Here is a 20,818-nt window from a genome sequence, read left to right as displayed (position 1 = left end):
GATGAACTAATTAAGAAAGATTACCAAATTAAACTGTAAAATAGATTTAATGTTTTGCAGGATTTAAATGATGATGAAAATATAAATGAAACAGATGTAAATACGAATTGGGAGCACATACGTAATGCAATAGAATCAGTAGCTAAAGAAAGTATAGGATACCATAAACCAAGGAAAAGTTAGCCATGGTTTGATAATGAATGTCATAATCTAATAGAAATAAGGAATCAGGCTAGACTTAGGTGGTTAAATAACTCTCATGATACAAATTTAAGCAGTTATAATATAATAAAGCGAGAAGTTAACCGTACGTTTAGAAGTAAAAAAAAGAGATTACTTGAAAAGCAAAATTAACGAAATTGAAACAAACAGCAAAAACAAAAATATCAGAGATTTATATAAAGGTGTAAATGAATTTAGAAAGGGGTGGCAACCTAAAGTAAACTTGATAAAAGATAAAGACGGTGATTTTCTAGCTGACCCAAGTGATATTCTAAATAGATGGAAGAACTACTTTAATGACCTTTTAAATGTTCATGTAGGAGATAAATCAGAAGTAAATGAAGTCCACACAGCAGAACCTTTAGTTCCAGAACCTAACTTGACTGAAATTAAAGATGCTATTAAAAGGCTAAAGAATAACAAAGCACCTGGCATTGATTTAATACCAGCTGAGTTAATTAAATATGGTGGAAATTCATTAATATGTCAAATTCATAAATTAATTTGTTTAATATGGAATAAAGAAGAAATCCCTCAACAGTGGAAAGAATCCATAATTGTTCCTGTGTTTAAAAAAGATGATAAAATGAACTGCAATAATTACCGTGGAATTTCTCTACTCTCAACAACATATAAAATATTATCTAACATTCTTTGACAAAACTAACCCCATATGCTAATGAAATTATCTGTGATTATCAATGTGGATTTAAACGTAACAGATCAACTACAGATCAAATTTTTCACATCAGACAGACACTTGAAAAAAAATGGGAATATAATCAAAATGTCCATCAGCTATTCATTGATTTAAAAAAAGCATATGATTCTGTCAAAAGAGATAAATTATATAATATATTAGTCGGGTTTGGAATACCTATGAAGCTTGTTAGTATGATAGAAGTATGCACCAGTGAAACAGAAAGTAAAATTCGTGTGGGTATTAATATGTCTGACAAATTTACAATTCATGATGGGTTAAAACAAGGAGATGCATTATCTCCATTGCTCTTTAATTTTGCCTTAGAATATGCTGTTAGGAAGGTAAAAGAAACTAAGGAAGGACTAAAATTGAATGGTATGACTCAGTTGTTAGCATATGCAGATGATGTAGATTTATTAGGGGATGATATAAATACAATTAAGAATAATGCTAAAATATTTTGCAAAACTGCTAAAGAGATAAGTTTGGAAGTTAACAAAGAGAAAACTAAATATATGCTTACAGGCCGAAACCAAGTGTTAGGTAATAATCAAAATCTAATTATTGATAACAACTCGTTTGAACTAGCTTCCAAATTCAAATACTTAGGAGTAATATTAACAAATGAAAATTATATTAAAGAGGAAATAAAAAGTAGGCTTAATTCAGGAAATGCATGTTACTTCTCTCTTCATAAACTTTTGTCTTCTCGTTTAATATCTAAGAAACTAAAAGTTAAAATATACAAAACCGTAATTTTGCCTGTAGTATTATATGGGTGTGAAACTTGGTCCCTTACATTGAAAGAGGAACACAAATTGAGAGTATTTGAAAATAAGATCCTAAGGAAAATCTTTGGACCTAAAAGGGATGAAGAGAGAGGTGAGTGGAGAAGGTTACATAATTTAGAACTACATAATTTGTATTCATGTCCAGATATTATTAGAATAATTAAATCAAGAAGACTTAGGTGGGCAGGCCATGTGGCATGAATGGGAGAGGAAAGAGGAGTTCACAGGATTCTTGTTGGGAAACCTTTGATTTGATTTGATTTAGTTTATTTTACTTCGCGTTTTGTGCCTCTTGGCTAATTTGCGAAGATGGGGATGAGTGATGAAATTATGAAATGGATGAATGGACATTCACAAACAACCAAGCCCGACCGGGATTCGAACCCGGGACCCTTGGCGTCGCAGCGCGATGTGCTAACCACTCGGCCACAGGGTCGGGCTTGTTGGGAAACCTGATGGTAAGAGACCAATAGGAAGGCCAAGACGAAGATGGAGGGACAACGTTGAGATAGACCTAAAGGAAATCGGTAGAGATGGAAAAGAGTATACAGATCTTGCTCAAGATAGGGACAGATGGAAGGCCTGTGTTGCTGCAGCCATGAACCTTCGGGTTTAAGAAGGCTAGAGAGTTAGTTAGTTAGTTAGTTATATCAGTATCAATAATTTCTCGCTACCAACCTTGAAAATACAACAGAGCATATGTTCATAGGTATTTTTATCTTCATCAGGGAAAGTAACATTTCTATATTATTATTATTTATTTGTTCAGCACAGGATACATTTCCCAATTATTTTGAACATAATACACTGTGAATAAATAACAAGAGAGAAGAGAAGGAGAGAATACATGAAAGTATGAGCGTCTATGTACACAATATTTACATCAATTTATGAACTTATTGTTGTGATTATCTTATTTTGCTGATGTGCTTCACACACGCATGTTGACGGACGCGCACGCTCGCACACAGACACACACAGAGGCGCGCACACACACACACACACACAAAGACACGCATTATCTCCATCTCTCTTTCTCTCTCTAATCGTTGAATTTTGTATCGTGGATAGACATTAATTGACATAGAAGTGATTACAATGATTGAATAACTTACCTCTTGTGGCTTCAGAGTGGTACTTTTATTCTTCAACACGTTCGCATTCGGTCTGAAACGTCCAACAATTGATTTCTCACGGGGATGTTTTTCCAGTGGAGAAACTAAATCATTTGTTCTTCCAAAGTATTGTTTCCCTATTTGGAGATTAGTCAAATGTGGATTTTTGACTGTCTTGACTTCTTCTGATAACATCCCGGCAGGTGATATTTGAGCTGTATTGGTTTCAGAGTGCTGTACATATTTTACTAAGTCTTCGGATGGCGGTGTGAGTTGCATATTTCTACCTTCGTCGTTATCTCTGTATAGTGCACTTGCATCTTGTGCTCCAAATAAGTCAGGTTTTCTGTTTACGCCATTTGACATGACATGAGAGTTTCCTCTCTGTAACTCGGGATTCGAGTTGTCAAGTATGTGCTCATATTGTGGCCTGGCAGATTTATTAAGAACACCAATTTTTCCAAACGCGTTGCTTCCTGTTTGCAACTGTTCTTCGTTCATTGCAGGTTTCTGAAATGGCTTAAGTCTTTGTCTGTTTGAAACATCCATTGAACCCATAAAGAAATCTCGATCAATGCCCCCAGATTTCATATCAACTGGCTGTTTTTTATAGTATCCATTGCTCACGTAAGGTGTAGCACTACGTGCGTCATTCGTATTTACGTCTTCACTAGAAAAGGGAGCTTTAGATTTACCAGCTGATGTCCCATAGGGTGGCCACAAATTTTTATTCCTCCGACGAAATTGCCCTGCAGCCTCAGTTAGGGAAGGATTTAGAACATGTCCTCTTACGAAGTAATTGGGAGTATTTTCTGGTGAATTAATATATTGTCCTTGAGGTTTTATGTCTTTCTGCCACTGCCCGTAGCTTGGTTGCTTCCAGCTATTGTCTCCACTATATCCAGGGTTCAACTTTAATTTGTTTTGGACAACATTAGGTTCTACTGAAGCACGAATCTGGGGTACGCTATTAGGGGCAAATTTATTGTTGTCCTCTCTTTGTGGCCCAAACGATGAATGACGTATTTTCAGAATTTCCTGTGAGGCTGCTGTAGGATTAATCAAGGAGTTGCCTCCAATAACATTTCCCAATTCTTTTCCATAAATATGTTTGTTTCTTCCGATATATTCTTCAGATCTGTGATCACCAACACCACTAACTATATGACCATATGGAACTTGAATGTTGTTGTTCATAGCTAATAACATTTCGGGATCACTTCCATAATCAGGGCTGCCAACTGCACTGTGACCGTTAGGTTCTTGAAAATAAACGCCTCTTGAATTGGACTCAGGATGTCCTAAAGGAACTTGCGGAGGAATTTTGGTGAGACTTTCTCCGTCAGAACCTAGTTCTTGCAAATGGTAATCCGCACTGTCACTCGGGTAAATAGCAATATCACCATCAACACCCGGACCGGGCAATTCACCGAAATTTTCCGTCTGTTCGAAAACTTGGTCTAAGTAGTCCGCATCGAACATTCTCGCCCTTATACGGCTATCCGACGTAGGACCGCTACTCAGCAACTTAACGTCCGCCGATCTCACCGCTCCTAACAAGAGCACGGAACCAACGAGCCGCAAAATTGAATCCATCGCAAGGTTCACGCGGACAATGCTTCCGAACCAGCATCCACTTGAACGCGGTTTCCCACTCCGGTAATTGTCTTCATAACTAAGTTGATCCGTGTCGAACTGCAGGAATTTATGGCTTTTGTCCTCGCAAGGGTTCTTTACGTATGTCTGAAAATTGCTTCAACAAAGATAGGCGTGAAGGCATGCCTGTACGGAACATATAATCGTCTGTGACACACAAGCACTATAAATTTTAATGCTGGCCATTGAATGGTGCGCCGGATGTGGTGCAACTCTTCGGTGTGTATTGTTCCTTTCCCTGCGTTCCTTCTAAGAATACGTTCTCGTTTCTTTTCCTCCGTTAATAGGCGATCTCAGAGTCCTTTAGAGGCTCATAACGGCTTATGTATATTCATGCAAGAATTGATTTCAACAATGGACTTCGTTCTCGTCGCTACTGGTAATCTATATTTGGTGAATTGGTTTTGCCAAAAGTAGATTTTCTATTGCGTATTGCTACTCTATATATATATAAATGTGTGTGTGTGTGTGTGTGTGTGTGTGTGTGTGTACATATTGTTATTGATTTGTTTTGTTAGTCAATTGCTATTACTTGCAAATCAATAGTATCTGAAGAGTACCAACTCCTAATACAAATAACTTCAAGAACGATGTAAATTAGAAACATTAAACAGTTTCCCTCAAGAAAGAAATCAGCCTTACAATCACCGTGGGAAATGAGACGAAATAAACAATAAACATTAATTTTTATGTGGCGCTGAGAAAATTCTCAACCATAGTATTACGGAATATCTTGCCGTAAAATCGATCATTCACTCGTAGATGTTTCCAGCATCGTGCCTGATACACAGAATAAAACTGTACATGGATATTGATTGTTGATTTTTGCGAATTCGTGTTTCAGGAATATAATTTACATAACATGAGATTTGTTTGTTTGTTTGTTTTGAAGTCCACGTAATGTACATAAAGGCTAATCTGGACCGAACCTAAAGTTTAAAGTGGGGTCCGAACGACTTTGTACCTTCACAGAGAATCGAACGCTAAACCTTACATAATGTGGAGGAAACACTTTTAATAGCAATGGAAAAACGAACATTGCCTTTAACACATATTCTGTTTAGTATACGCGGTAGAAAACAATAGTAACATCTCTTGCAAGACTACAGTAATTAGCTTCAAGATATCCTGACATTTAGTAGAGTAAATTTCGAAACCATGACGGTCTATTTAGATCATTAATGTATGTATAAGTTTGGGCGTTTGGAAATAGAGGACCAAAAAATATTAATGAACACGAAAGATCTTGTTTTATCAAATATATTTACCTCTTGGAATGCTCAGGTGGAAAATTTGATGTCGACTTCCCTCACTGAGTGATCAGCGCAGTACGCTTCAAGGAATGTCTGTTTCGAATACTAGGTACAACTTGTGCGATTGTTTTGATTTGATTTTGATTTTAAAATTTTGGGTGCGTCAGCACTAAAGCTATTTTGCACCCGTCACACGCCAGCCCCTTACCGTTTCACATAACAACTCTAACGTTGCTTAATTAAAATCATAAAATGTTAAAATATTAAAATGTTCTGACTTTCGTTAAAAGCAGAGGCTGCAAAGAACACTCAGCACAAATAAGGACAAAACACAGGACAACACAAACAAAATTATACTGGCCATGGAGCCAGTCGCCAGAGCCTCGTTAGTCTGCAGTCCAGGGTGTACTACGTGGAAGTGAGGTTGACTATTGGGTGCACTACTTGGAAGAAGCACCCCTTACACCCCTTGTGCGATTGTGTTTGTTCATCATAAAAAGTAAAAAAATTGGAAGATACTTGTATAATAATATGAAGGAATACACTCTTGAAAAAGACAGATGATTCATATACATTTTTTTCATAGTCGTAGGCCGACTTAAGTGGCGAAGTTGTTAGAATCTCCCGCCATGACGCCAGAGTTCTCGGGTTCGAATTCCGGCATGGGAATTAGCGTTCTTTGTGAATACTCATCTTTATCTTATTAATTACCCAAAAGTGGCAGGGAAGCAATGTAAAATAAACCGAATCAAAATTATTTTGAAAGATCCAAGTCGGTAGGACATCTGACTGTAACTTAGGAGACAGAAGTTCGATTCTTGCGCGGGTAATCTAATGTGGACATTTCCAAAACTATTATTGACCTGAGAGGGGAGGTGGTACTGATAGCAGAGCAGAATGACTCTAATATTGTAATCGTGTGGTCCTGAATTCGAAATACTGTGGAGGCACTTTGCATGGAGTTTCTCGGTCAAACTTTAAACTGTAGATCTAGTTCCAATTAGCCTATCTGAGAATGAAGAGGATTTGGTGCTGGGTCTTATCTAATATCTAATCACTTGTTTCGATGGGGACACTTCTGAAAGGGAAGGGGGTTGGATTAGGGGAGTAACTAGGCTGGGTCAGCCGATGCGGTGCCTCCGGGGCGCCCGAAGTACAGAGTCCGCGAAAGAACGGAAGACTAATGAATTTTCCTGACTTATGTTTTTGTCAGTCTGCCAGCTGCAGGCAGATTACAATGACGTGTGTGTGAGGAGCAAAGCTGCTAGTTTTGAATAGTTGTACGTCTGCAGTAATTATACCACGATTTTCCACTATGGTAAGCAAAGAATGCCATCGGGGTAAAATTATGAAGGTTTTAAGACAAATAGGTAAGAATTGCGCTGCTGGCCGAGAGATCTGTGTACGTATACAACAACAACTTGCACCTCAAAATTGCGTTAGTCAAAATTTAAATTTTGCTCTTAAACCTTTAGAAGATAACCGGGAAGGATCCCCCTTCCTTTTTTTTAACAGTTCCGAAAGTCTAAATGCAATTTTCTGGTAATGGTAACGGCAACATTTATAATCTTGAACAAGAAATAAGCCGAACCTAACTCCTTGTTCCATAACGACGGATAGGAAAATAAGAAGCTGTGTATGGTTTTACAGAGAAGCTTTTTGACGTTTTGAAAGTTGTCTTTTTATAATTTTAACAAAAATGTAAGAAGTGGGAGCTATTTGCCTTGAAGGAAAAATTGAATATATAATTTTCATTTAATTATTGACTGTTCCATGTAAAATCTTGGAGCAGATGAACATCACTTCTAAGTCATTAAAACAGATTCACTTGATATAGTTTGCATATTATGATGGTTCACGGAACGCTCTCTTAGAAATGACTGAGCTTCGTGGATCATTAGAATGGCTTGTTTTCTGAAATGATGAAAATATGTGCCAAGTTGGAAGATTTCAAGGAAATTCTCTGACAAAAGAATAAAAAAGATAAGAAGCTCTTTGAAGAACTATGTCTAAAGATTTGCCAACCGAGAGAGCTGGTTCAACGTATAAGTATTTTACACGATGATGCACACAATATTCTCGCAAATGGAAAATCGTTTTAAAGGCATTTTATAAAGTGATACACGATTTATAGACACCGAGTTTTGAAAAAACCTAAAGGGATTGCAAAACATTTCTAAATGGGTCATTTTATGTCAAATCATCCAGAATTTTGTGAAAATGTCAACAACCAACCCCGATTTTGATGAAATTCGGTATACTTATAGAACTTTTAATGCTGATTACAAAAACGACAACTTTGTTCACTTTTTAAAATCTCCGTGTACGCCACTTGCGGCTTCACTTTGATGACACGCGTTAGGTTATAAATGATTGTATCTTCCCTCAGGTTCGCCGTAGAAACTTCAAGTTCGCTTTCATTTGTTAAGAATAGTGCAAGCTCTCATTTAGAAACGTTTCAGATGAGTGTTCGTATAGTTTTATGTTTCATTATATAAAAATATATGACTAACTTCAACATCGCTTTTGATGCAACGCCCTCCATTCAATTTCCCCCCAATTTTATATGTAGGTAGCTCACAGTGTGTACTAATGCCTGATGGAAAATTGGGATGGGCGATTCTGAGACAGGGTGATAAAATTCATTTCTGGAAAATGAATGTCAATCATAAAATAATATATTTCACACACATTATTTCGTTTCAATCACACCAAATTATGTTAATTATTGTAAGGGCGTTGCAGAAAAATATTAACTTCAAATTGAATTAGTATATATTGACGATGCAACTCTATTACGGAGAAAATATACCTAATTTACCCCCACCTCTGGAAAAAATACTTTGCTTAATTCTCCCTGGTGGAAAGAAATACTGCGGGCGTCCATGAACAACACTTTTTCTAAACAAGAGGTTTGCATTGCTGCTGTTAGTCTCTGACAGAAGATTTACACACGTAGGGTTTTGGCTCGCTCTTCTCCACCCAGATAGGGAAGGCACTGCTCGCTCGCGGTCAGCAATTTGTAAGGCAAAATTCAGAAGGCTTACAACTTTCCACAAGCAAAAGGTGGCATTTCCCATGCTCTATGCCGCCTGGTGCTGAAGTGTTGCAATATATCAAACTGGATCTCGAACACTGGGGTCGACCCGAGATGAACATTTAATTTGTTTACGAATTTTGCCACACAAATTTGGGATGGCCAGATCCGGATCCGTTTTGCCATCCCACATGAGCGCTTCTTTGGAAAGTAAGAATGCGTTTATAACATGTTGTTACCTGCTAATATATATATATATATATATATATATATATAATATATATATATATATATACATAATATACATATATACATACACACACACACACACACATATATATATATATATATATATATATATATATATATATATATATATAATGTGTGCGTGTTTTTTGTTTCGGCTAAAAAACTGTTTTAGGTGTCAATTCCCTCCTCTCAAATGTTAAGATGAGGACAAATTGAAGTGGGAATTGACCCCTGTGTCCGCCTCCGATTTCCATGAAACTTGGCAGGTGTATAGAGGAGCCCAAAGGAAGAAATACGTTTTTTTTTTGTTTCAGCTAAAACAAACGGTTTTAGAGGGCAAAACACCCTCAAATGTCAAGATGAAGACAAATTGAAGTGGGGATCTGACCCCGAAACCAACTAAATATGGCATAAGAAGAAACAGGGGCATAGGGCCCCTCTATACGCCTGCCAAATTTCATGGGAATCCGAAAGGGACACAGGGTTCAGATCCCCACATCAATTTGTCCTCATCTTGACATTTGAGGCGGGTTTTGCCACCTAAAACAGTTTTTTAGCCGAAATAAACAAACACGTATTCCTTCATTTGGGCCCCTCTATACACCTGCAAAGTTTCATGAAAATCTGAGGGGGTCACAGGGGTCAAATGCCGACTTAAATTTGTCCTCATTTTGACATTTGGGGAGCATTTGCCCCCTAAAACAGTTATTTAGCCGAAACAAAAAAAAACACGTGTTTCTTCCTTTGGATCCCTTTATACACCTGCCAGGTTTCATGGAAATCGGAGGGGGACAAAGGGGTCAGATCCTTACTTCAATTTGTTCTCATCTTGACATTTGAGGGGGTTTTGCCCCCTAAAACAGTTTTTTTAGCTGAAACAAAAAAAAGCACGTATTTCTTCCCTTGGGCCTCTCTATACACCTACCAAGTTTAATGGAAATCGGAGGGGACACTTAGATAACCTCCTTTGTTAATCTTACACTTTGTAATTATATAACTCTGCATTATAATGTTTTATTTTAATTTGTAAAACTGTAACTGTAGAATTGATTGATTGATTTAGTTTATTTTACTTCGCGTTTTGTGCCTCTTGGCTAATTTGCGAAGATGGGGATGAGTGATGAAATGATGAAATTGATGAATGGACATTCATAAACAACCAAGCCCGACCAGGATTCGAACCCGGGACCCTTGGCATCGTAGCGCGATGTGCTAACCACTTTTTTTTATTTATTTATTTATTTCCTTTACTATTTACATCTGATTATAACAAACTTTTCATGATTACTATACAGGTTTTACAAACTAGGATATATTACATTTAGAAAATTTGCATAGATATTGTTCTTTTTGTTTGCCGACATATTTTGAAATGTGTGCCTTAAATAATGCACAAATTGTTCATGAAAGTCAAGTTGCTGATAAGTAGCGGCAAACCAAGCATAGTGCCCCAGTAACCACAATACACTGTTCTGTTTCTTGTTAGGGAAATAACTAAAATTGGGAAACAGACAGAAGATGATCAATTGTAATATTCTTCTCATTGGTACGACAAATGACACTTACGAGTTTTGCAACATATTTCCATGACTTAGCGGTTATTAACCATTCACTTAGCTTATGCACTAAACTATCAGGCACGTTACATATTACACATAATGACGAATATGCCATGTGCAGATCATAGAGTTTCACTCGAGTCAGCAGTATTTGATGCACTATAACGAACCACGCCGATCGTATTCTTGTTGGGAGATGCCTCGCGTGTATATTTTCCACACCACAGGCCAACGAACTTCCGGGTGTCTTGCAACTATCTTAACAGCCTGTTGAGACGCTACGCGCATTCTTCTGTACATTTGCGACACCACTGGAACAGGCAGTGTAGGAGTTTGTAACAAGCCATAGCAGATCTCTACTAAGGTATCACGGAGGTACCTAAGGTTGGGGGGAATTGAGGTCACGTTTATGGGAGACTCCAACGGTATACGAGCCAAGCAGTATCGAAGGACGTAACTGGTAATGCTATCCGGCCTCTGAATCATCGTCTCGATGTCCGCTTGAATGCGGAGCGCCTGGCTATTATGTTGCACGTGTGCAAGATTCAAGCCTCCTCCTGTATTATGTAAACACAAGGTCTCGTGCTTAACTCGTAACAACTGCCCATTCCACACAAACCAGTTCACTGCACTTTTCAGTTTTGCTACATCTAGCATACGCATTGGAATTATTTTTGCTACAAACCAGACTTTCGACAGTGCATATACATTGACAAACGTGACACGTGCTTGCAGACTAATAGTTCGAAACTTATTAATTTGCAACACTGCTTTAACACTCCCAATCACTCTATCATAATTTACGTGTATCATTTGTTGCAGAGAAGGCGTAAAGACTACCCCAAGAATTTTTAAGGTGTTAACAACAGGGAAGTGTTGTACAGGTGTGTTGGATGGGGCGGTATTTAAATACATCAGACAAGATTTTTTTACATTAATGTGGAGGCCTGAATGCACGCCAAATGCCGTCGTTAATTTATGAACCACATCGATATCCACAGGTGACTGAACTAAGATACTGACATCGTCCGCATAAGCTAACACTTTTAGAGACTTCGACAGTATAGTAATGCCTTTTAGCTGTGCTTCCAAAGAAGTAAGCAGGGGACTTAGGGAAATACAGAACGCTAACATTGATAGGGGATCTCCCTGTCGGACACCTGTCATTATGCGAAGCGATTTTGTCAAAAAACCATTAATCTGTATTCGCGATTCAGCATTGTGATAAAGCCCCTGCAACGCTGCGAGAAATGTCCCGCGTATTCCAAGTTTTTGGAAAACATGAAACATATAGTTATGGGTCAGAGAGTCAAACGCACGTTCGAAATCCAGAGCTAAAATCGCTTCATCGTGTGAACTTTTTGTATTGTGATGATTAGTAACTACCTCACGCAGCGTTTGTAGCACTGCATAAATGTTTTTGTTTCCACCATATACATATTGCATATCACCCACCAAGTTGGTGGAGTATGGCATTAAACGTGCAAGCATACATCGGGAGAAAATTTTATAGTCTGAGCACAAGAGAGTAATGGGGCGATAATGAGTAATTTCTGTCGGCTTTGCGCATTTCGGTACTAATACTATAATTCCGGTCTGGGAAGTTTTACCCATTTTCTGTTGCTGAAAGACAGCATTGACCCACTCAGTTAAGGTCTGTCCCATTAGCGTCCAAAAAGTTTGAAATAAACTTGTAGGAAGCCCATCAACACCAGGGGCGGAGAATGGCTTCGCCGCTTTCACCGCTTTATACACTTCTTTGATTGTGAAATCCGCGTCCAAATTAGTTCTATCTTCATCTGAGAGTACCTCCGACAAGGCATCCACCACTGTACCATAATTTGAGTTGACCGGGTGCTTCTGCGAAAACATCAAACTAAAGTGCTCATATATTTTACCTTGTATATCCTTAGGTGCTGTGATTTTATTACCCGCACCATCTGAGAGTTCAGTGATGATTTTCCGTTGTGCATTATGTCGTTCTTGGATCACGTGACTAATCGAGACAGCTTCTTCATGGTCCACCTGAGGAAGTCTACTTCGAATTTTAGCACCCATACGTTTGTGCGCTGTCATGCGTAGGAGAATAGCCTGTACACGTTTTATCTCAGTGTTGACCGGTCTCCCTGCCGATGCTTCGTCTATTAATTCGCGCAAAACCCGATAATAAAACTGATATTTATTATTCCAATCACGAGACCTCTCTTTACAGTATGCTAAACAGAATCGTTTAATTGCCGGTTTTAAGAACTCGTCCCACCAACAAAGGATGTCAGTATGTCTAAGGCGGTGCGCGTCCCAAAGACTCCATTGCTCATGAAATGCTCGTTTGAAATCTTCATCAGAAAAGATTGACGTATTCAATTTCCAATACCCATATCCCCGAGGCACTAAGGGAAGATCAAGGTTAATTGCCATTACCACTACCAGATGGTCCGAAAAACATGTAGGTGTGAGGTAAATCGAAGTTACTTTCTGACTCAGTAACGGGGTAACATAGAACCGGTCCAAACGGGACGCACAATTGTCTCTAATGTATGTATATCCCCTCTTACCGAAATGTTTATCTGTCCAAACGTCTACAAATTTAAAACCCGACACCAATTTTTGAAGAGAATTTGATGTGTAAAAACCAGGACGTTGATCTTGTGGTCACAATACGCAATTAAATTCCCCTCCACATATGATATGTTCCTTTGCACCCTGAAATTCAGCCGCCACGTCTGTCGCAAAAAAAATATTTCTCTGTTGTCTCTGTTGAGTACCTGACGGGGCATATATATTGCAAATCCAAACATTTGCCACTTTCGCACATATAATTCGTCCGTTTGGATGACACGAAACATTCGTGATCGGCACAGTATTTCTCGCTAGAATAGCAGTCCCCGTTGTCTGACAATTTGCATTGTTATAGACTACTATTGATGGGGGTAAGTCAAAATTGGTCACTTGTACCTCCTGGAGGAAGGCTATATCGAGAGACGACTGGATGAAAAAGTCACCCAGCGCCTCTTGTTTATTACGGTTTTGCAATTTATTAATGTTAATCGTGGCTATTCTGAGTGAGGTAAACATAGCTAAGTGGGTATTCCTAAACCTGATCAGGGACGCTTTAGCCCCCTTACTGGCAAGAAGCGCGTTGTATACATTATACCAAACATTAACATAAAAAGACAGTAACACTATCACACGCATCATTAATTTTCATGAAGAATTATCTTTTCACTAGCACTAACACTAGCACCTAGATTATTAACACTTTGGGACCGGGTAATTCGCACTGGGGAGGGAGAGAGAGGGCGTTGGTCATCAATCTTCTTGGTCGGTGGGTTGATTTCCGCATCCCTTTGAGAACTTTTCTTGCGCTTCTGATTCTTCAGCTGCTTCTGCTGTCCTTCCATGGGTAGCTTCCTTCTGGTGGCATCCTTCAACGGGGCCCTTGAAACAGCAACAGGCTTCACATAACTTGGGACTTCATCTGGAGTCAGCTGGATATCAGAATTGTCATGCACATTCATCTGGTCTTCACACTTAATTTGGTGGGCACCCTCTGGTAGATATTCATGTAGTTCCATTTGTACAGTTTCTTCCCGTTCCACTTCATCAGCCCATAACAGTGAAGTTTCCATGGTTTCGTCCGTCGCGTTGTTCCCCGAAATTGTTACCACTGCAGGATCGTCTTTCGGTGCTTTCTCAGTTGACGCTGTTGGTACATCACCCTCTGTCTTCTGACTCAATTTCGTTCTGGTGGGTATTGGCAACACTGTGGGTCGAGAGTCCAATTATGTTTCTTTGACAGTGAGTTGCGTTGGTGTTCGATTGACACGTTCGGCATAGGTGCTGGGTTCCTGGTTGTTCATAGATGTGCCCGCTTGGACTGCGGTTGAACTTGCTACGTTAGGATTAGTGCGTCGTCGTCCTTGGGGACACGTGGCTGCTGCGTGTGTCAATTCGTCACAGATCTTGCAAGACGGCTGCTGCCCATAATATGTGACCCAATATCTCGCACCTTGGATCGTGACGTAAGACGGTATTGACTGCTTCAATACCATACTCAACACTTTTATGCCCGTGCGGGTACGATAGATATGTTCCTGCGAGTAAGTCTCGTCGTCAATAGACTGTATTTCGCCATATTTTATGAGTACCGCAGATAATGCCTCATCCGTAACTTCCATCGGGATGACATGTAGTCGCACCATTGTTGATATTCTGTCCGCCCATTCCAATCGTACATCATGATCACCATCCTCATCACGAAACACCAACATTCGTCCACACGTCCGTATTATTTGCTCACCTAACAGGTGTGATACCAGTTTAATGTATACACACTTACGAAAATGGTCAATTTCAATGCTTAGAACCTGGTCTTCGGTGAGAGCCAGCGTTTCACTAATCCAACGGTGTAACTCTACTGACGTGGGTCTCTTTTGAGCACTCGAAAAAGACAATTTTAACGTGTTAACACGACGTGTTTCCATTATACAACAGTCCGAATTACTTCTATTTGACTCGCAACTAGTATTCCTTCCTACTCACCAGGACACGGCCTCGTTCGAACCAAGCTGCAAGCGCGACGCGAGACGATGTTGCTTGTACGGCTGCTTCCGCGAGGAACCACTCGGCCACAGGTTGATTGATTGATTGATTGATTTAGTTTATTTTACTTCGCGTTTTGTGCCTCTAGGCTAATTTGCGAAGATGGGGATGAGTGATGAAATGATGAAATTGATGAATGGACATTCACAAACAACCAAGCCCGGACCCTTGGCGTCGCAGCACGATGTGCTAACCACTCGACCACAGGGTCGGGCTGTAACTGTAGAACAATTGTATAATTTTTGTATAACATTTCTATCTTGTTAAATGTGTTAAAGGTTTCATCCTGGAATGGAATGTCTCACATTTATGTGTGTTTCCATTTCCAATACATTCGAATGAATACATTCTTTTCAATAGCATTTTCAAAATCACCTCTGACATTTTATGTTAAACAAGTAAGAATATTTTTGTGCACGATCGTGTTAGCCGATGAAAAACACTTGAAAAAAATCTTGAAGGACTAACTAATGAAAAATTTCTTTGTAATCGAAGATCATAGACACCTTTTAAGGTGTGGTAATATTATAATGGGACTGAGATACCAAACTCTCGGATCCGGATCAGGATTTTCGGATCCGGAACTTTCGGATCCGGATCCAGATCCAGCACTTTCGGATTCGGATCCAGATCCGAAACCTTTGGATCCGGATCCGGATGCGTAACTTTTGGATCCGGATCCGTTTGGTCATTCCTAATATAAATGCATACATTTTACTAGAACTAATAAAGTGTAAGCCAGGTTTACACTTCTGATGTATTAGGAGGAACTATCTTCATGGGGTAACTTCGAAAATAAATTTGGATTGAGAGAAACACAAAGTTTTCCATCCCATAAAAATAGTGTCCAGGATTATTTTCTAAATCTATTTGAAATATCACAATTATTACTCAATTTTGGTTTGTTGCTCAAGTGCCAGGAGGTTCACAAAATATACTTAATTAGTAAATATTAATAATTTTATCAATTTTGGAGGGGGCAAGTGCTTCCCTTTGATCCCGCCAGGTTACGCCCTATGCTTACATTCACACATTGTGACCAGAAATTTTGAATATTGTACCTCATAACACATTGTTCTTCAGGCTTTGTGCTAAATGCATAAGTACAGGTTGAGGCAAAGTCAGGCACCACCCTTTTAATTTGAGAACGACTCGACTTAGGGCGATGAAATTTCGGATATGGGTAATTGGGGTTCGAGGCACACCAGATGGGGATAGTGTGTATCATGGCGGTCATCTGGAAAGCCGCCATCTTGGACTTAAATCCGGATTTTCAAATAAAAATCGGTCATGTAGCATATCATTTTAGTAGTATGAAAGTATATATTATAAGCACAAAAATTGTACAAATGAAGAGCTTTTTGATTAAACAGCCCGATTTGTCTATACCTAAAACTATGCCAAGATGCTCTTATTCCCTATTTCTTCAAGTGTGATAAGCTCTTAATTCTAAAAATTCTGAATTCTAGTGTAGAAAAGAAGAACCCTAATAGACAGATTTGCCTACACTTAAAACTATGTCAAAAAGGGCATATAGCCCAATCGGCCATGTGTGTACATATTTAAATCTAAAGAATTTTGAAACCTAGTGTAGAAATGAAGAACTCCTCTTAGACAGATTTGCCCATGTGTGTAAAAGCTACATCTCTCAGTTTGTTGTCCATAAACTTGTCAAAAATATGCCCCTCTTGATATTGTTTTGACTATACTTAAAACTAGGGCAAAAATGCTCATAAGAGCTTTTGCTTATACAATAATATAATGTCATATATGCTTAAATACTTATTATCTGGAATATGCTCAATATTTTAATTGGACACCAGCCTCAACTCATATATCTAGTACTAAAACAATGTAATATGCAGAGACTTTCTAGAATTGCTCTGTGACTCTCTCATTTCTTACATCATAAACATATGATTTTTCACCTATGAGAATAACACTACATATGGTGTCTGCAGGGAGTGTATCGTGGAATTCACAGATAATTTTAATGTTTGTCCTGTCATTAACCACAACTTGTTTCCTTTTTGAAGTGTTGATGACAAACATGGGTCTCTGTGCTTTGAATTCATCTGGTGTGTAATACATGTCAGTATTGCCAGTAGTGACCCTTTTGTATGCTGTAAATGCTTCATATAATTTCAGAAAATCATCCTTGGACATGTCTAAATTATAATTTTCTCTAGGGAATACCTCATTTCTGCCATTTTTAAGATATATGTTCTTGATGTTGCAGTTATCAAATTTACTTCAATTTTTTTCCTGATTATTGTGTCTTCCAGTCTGAAACAGTACCACCACAAAATCCGGCAAGTCATATTGTATACTGGAGAATGAATTTGTAGCATCAAACTCATAATAAGTACCAGTAGCAGGTTTCTGTACACATTGATATGTATAAATTTGTAAAGGAACCTGTGGATTTTTTAGGATATCTGCTTTGTATTTAAGAGCATAACTGGCTTCATATTCAACCACTGGGATTCTTAGCTCCATAGTCTGAATAAGGCACTTGCCCTCATCAGGTAGGGTATTAGGCAGAGCTTCCCCAGTAGAATTTAATGCACTGTACCTCATCAAAGCATTATTATCATTGGCAGCTCTTCTAAATGTAATTCTTAAACCACCCTTCCACATAATATCTTTGTAATCTGAGAAGAATCCTGGCAACAGGCGCATAGGAAACAATACTGTGTGGTTCTTAGATAATATCTTATCACCAGTCTCAAATCCACCTATTTTGTAGTAAGAAGCCTCGGTTTTGGATAATTTTAGTGTGGCCAAAGCTGTGGAGGTAATGCCGGGATAATCTATTCTGTTTATAACAACACCATGCTTTCTGATCTCAATTTCAGAGAACAGATGTGGCACAAAATTGTCCACCAATCTTATATTTGAATTTGCCGGATAATCTGTACCATCGAGCTTTACAACATCAAATTTGATGTATAGATCTGCTCTATGGGGGTGTATAAAGCCATCCCCTATATCAAGATCAACCTCAATCTCTGTATTGGGTTGATTTAAATTTGCAAAGGTCCTCCTGTTTGGGGGGAATGATTGTAGCTCATAACTCTCAATATTTTCCATTTTTTTTGTATGTATTTTTATTTAAATATTAATCTCTATGATAGCAGTTGTTGTGGCTCCAGCAAAATCAACTAATTCTTCTTTTTCATTAGTGACCATCAATTCAATATAATCTATTCTATTATGGCACACAGGAAAATATAATGTTGGGGATGGAGTGTAGATGATGGGCTCCATGAATTCAGGATTAGGTTTGAATGTTGCAATGATGCCAGTTTGTTTGTGAGTGCCTATGCCATTTGATTTGGTGATCATACCCTCAGCCACATTACAGTGAATATTCAGAGTCTCTATGGCTAAGAATTTAGGTATATTAATAGCCTTGTGTTTGATGGCCGCTTCAAGTTTTGTGTTGTTCTCAAAGCCTAACAGCTCTCCTATAGTACCCAGATCCACTGTTTCTGTAGCAGATACAATCTCTACTCTGTGAGTGACAGAATTTTGAGTTAATACTATACCTCTGGGTAACTGAGGTAACTGGGTAACAGATTATATTGCCCTGGAGTGATGACAAATTTTTGATCCCTTACTGCAATTGTGTTGTTGTGGTGTGTAATATTAGGGATCAAGTACATGCCATAAAATGCTCTGAGAGCTATTGTTTTGGGATATACTATATCATCATGTAATCTGAGTTTCAATATTGAATTTTGGCTGGTGAGATGGAATACCCCCATGATGTTTCAGATACCACAGGGCTTTTTGAAAATTTTCAATTGATGGTTTATTTATTTGAGACATATATCTAAGAACAGATAAACACAAATGTCCACAATTAACATCTTTGAAATTTTGAACACGGGCATTATTGTAATAAAGATTAGTTGATTTTAGATATTTTATTAAATTTTCAGGTGGAACACCTCCAAATGAATCAAACACAAATGCCTCATTGTTTAAATATTTAAGATAACAAATCCAGTCAGTGCCCTGATTTTTGTACTTATCCAAATTAACTATGCCACACTCTTTGTTGAGTGGTTGTTCTGGCAAAGAATCAGACATGTACACACCTCTAAAATTTTTGATGCCCAGTGGCTTGATTAAACCTTCAATATCTTGGTTTGTAAGCGGCTCTTGTTTTTTTTTAAAACTTATTCATGGCTCTCTTAACACCTTTGCCTTGTTTCTCCATGGCCAGGTTATGGCGCTTTATTTCATCAAATTCTGCCTTATTCTTCTTGGCATCTATTACTGTTTTTGCTATGGCAGCTGATCCCCCAGCCAAGCTCCCAACAGCCCCCAAAGCTGCTAAGATGGCCGGGATGGTAAATATAAATCCACCCACATGTGATTTTTTTCTTGATTGCTGTAATTTTTTTTAATTGGGGGGTACTAAGTAATAATTTCATACCATGGCCCTTGGCAATACAAGAATTTTTTCTTGCGCTGCTTTTTGGTCAAAAGGCTATCAATAGTTTTAAGAGATTTAAGACCTGCATAAGGTATCTGATACAAAACACCCTTGGCCTTCATCCTAGGTTTATTATATATATATATTCACAACCCCCACCCCAGTTTTTGTTTGGTGTTCATAGCTATGGTGGACCCAAATGATGCTATTCTCTCACTTAAAGAAGCATCTTTGCTTACAAATCTACCAAATGCAGCCTCTTCTAATTTCTTGTCTGCAACATGTCTCTTGTCAAGATCAGAATGTGTGTTGTATGCTATGTCATGGTCTCTACAAGCAGCATCTAGGGGATTAACACCAGGATCACCTCTGTTTAATCTATGGTCCAATTTTGTGCCTGGACCGCAATACTGATAGCCTGGAATGTGTAGTTCAAATGGCAGCTTGTTTATAATGTCATTAACAAGCCCCCGACCCTCAGAAATATTCCAAAATTTAGGTGGTAGAGTATTAATAATTTTTATAAGATATCCAATCCCCTTAGTGTCATTCACTATAAAATTAGACAATTTGGTGCTTATCATGTCCATAATTCCAACCTTTTCATTGTAAAAATTGTGGTTGCCAGCATTTTCCTCCCCAGCTATCACCAATAACCTATCTACAAGTTTCCTGACATCATCAACCCAGACAAATTCTTTAGGCAGGGTGTTGTATTGTTTGATTCCACTGCCAGTCTTGATCTGTGACCATATGGGCTTGATTAAATTATTGTATTTTGCTCCACTGCTAGACTTGACTCTTTTTTGTGTGGGATCATTGTTCTGGTATAGAGCATCTGATTTTATTAATATTTCTTTGTAATGTTCATAATCTTGATCTGTATAGCTGCCAGGTCTCTTCCTAGTCATCAGTTCCCACAATCCAGGTGTGCCAGGATATTTAACAAAACCACCTCTCTCTCCAAGATGAGATTCTGAATATACAATCAGATCATCTCCCATAAATGTTACTCTGAAATTGCCAATTCTATGCATGATGCTACCGTCACGCTCTGTGTCAGCATATAGGCCAAAGACCTCATCTTTGTTGTCTTTAGGTGTGCTTAAATATTTTTGAGCAAGAAGACCCAATTCAATAGGATCCTGACTAGCTTCAATTCTTCGAGGAACAACAGGACTAGG

The 20,818-nt window shown here is 38.4% G+C and overlaps 1 protein-coding gene across 1 annotated transcript in view; it reads right to left on the bottom strand.

The window, feature by feature from the left end:
* Positions 1-4,544, bottom strand: part of LOC145993908 (uncharacterized) — a 198,213-nt gene extending 193,669 nt beyond the window's left edge. Inside the window, exon 1 of the mRNA XM_083129820.1 lies at positions 2,832-4,544. Within this exon, the coding sequence (XP_082985946.1) occupies positions 2,832-4,427 (1,596 nt within the window). The 5' untranslated portion in view covers positions 4,428-4,544. The remainder of the gene's footprint in view (positions 1-2,831) is intronic.
* Between the last annotated feature and the right edge of the window lie 16,274 nt (positions 4,545-20,818).

The sequence above is a fragment of the Lepisma saccharinum genome, chromosome 10, assembly GCF_977018435.1.
Source record: "Lepisma saccharinum chromosome 10, izLepSacc3.1, whole genome shotgun sequence".
NCBI lineage: Eukaryota > Metazoa > Arthropoda > Insecta > Zygentoma > Lepismatidae > Lepisma > Lepisma saccharinum.
The sequence above is the reverse complement of the archived record's forward strand: the minus strand, read 5'-3'. Positions and strand labels throughout refer to the sequence as shown.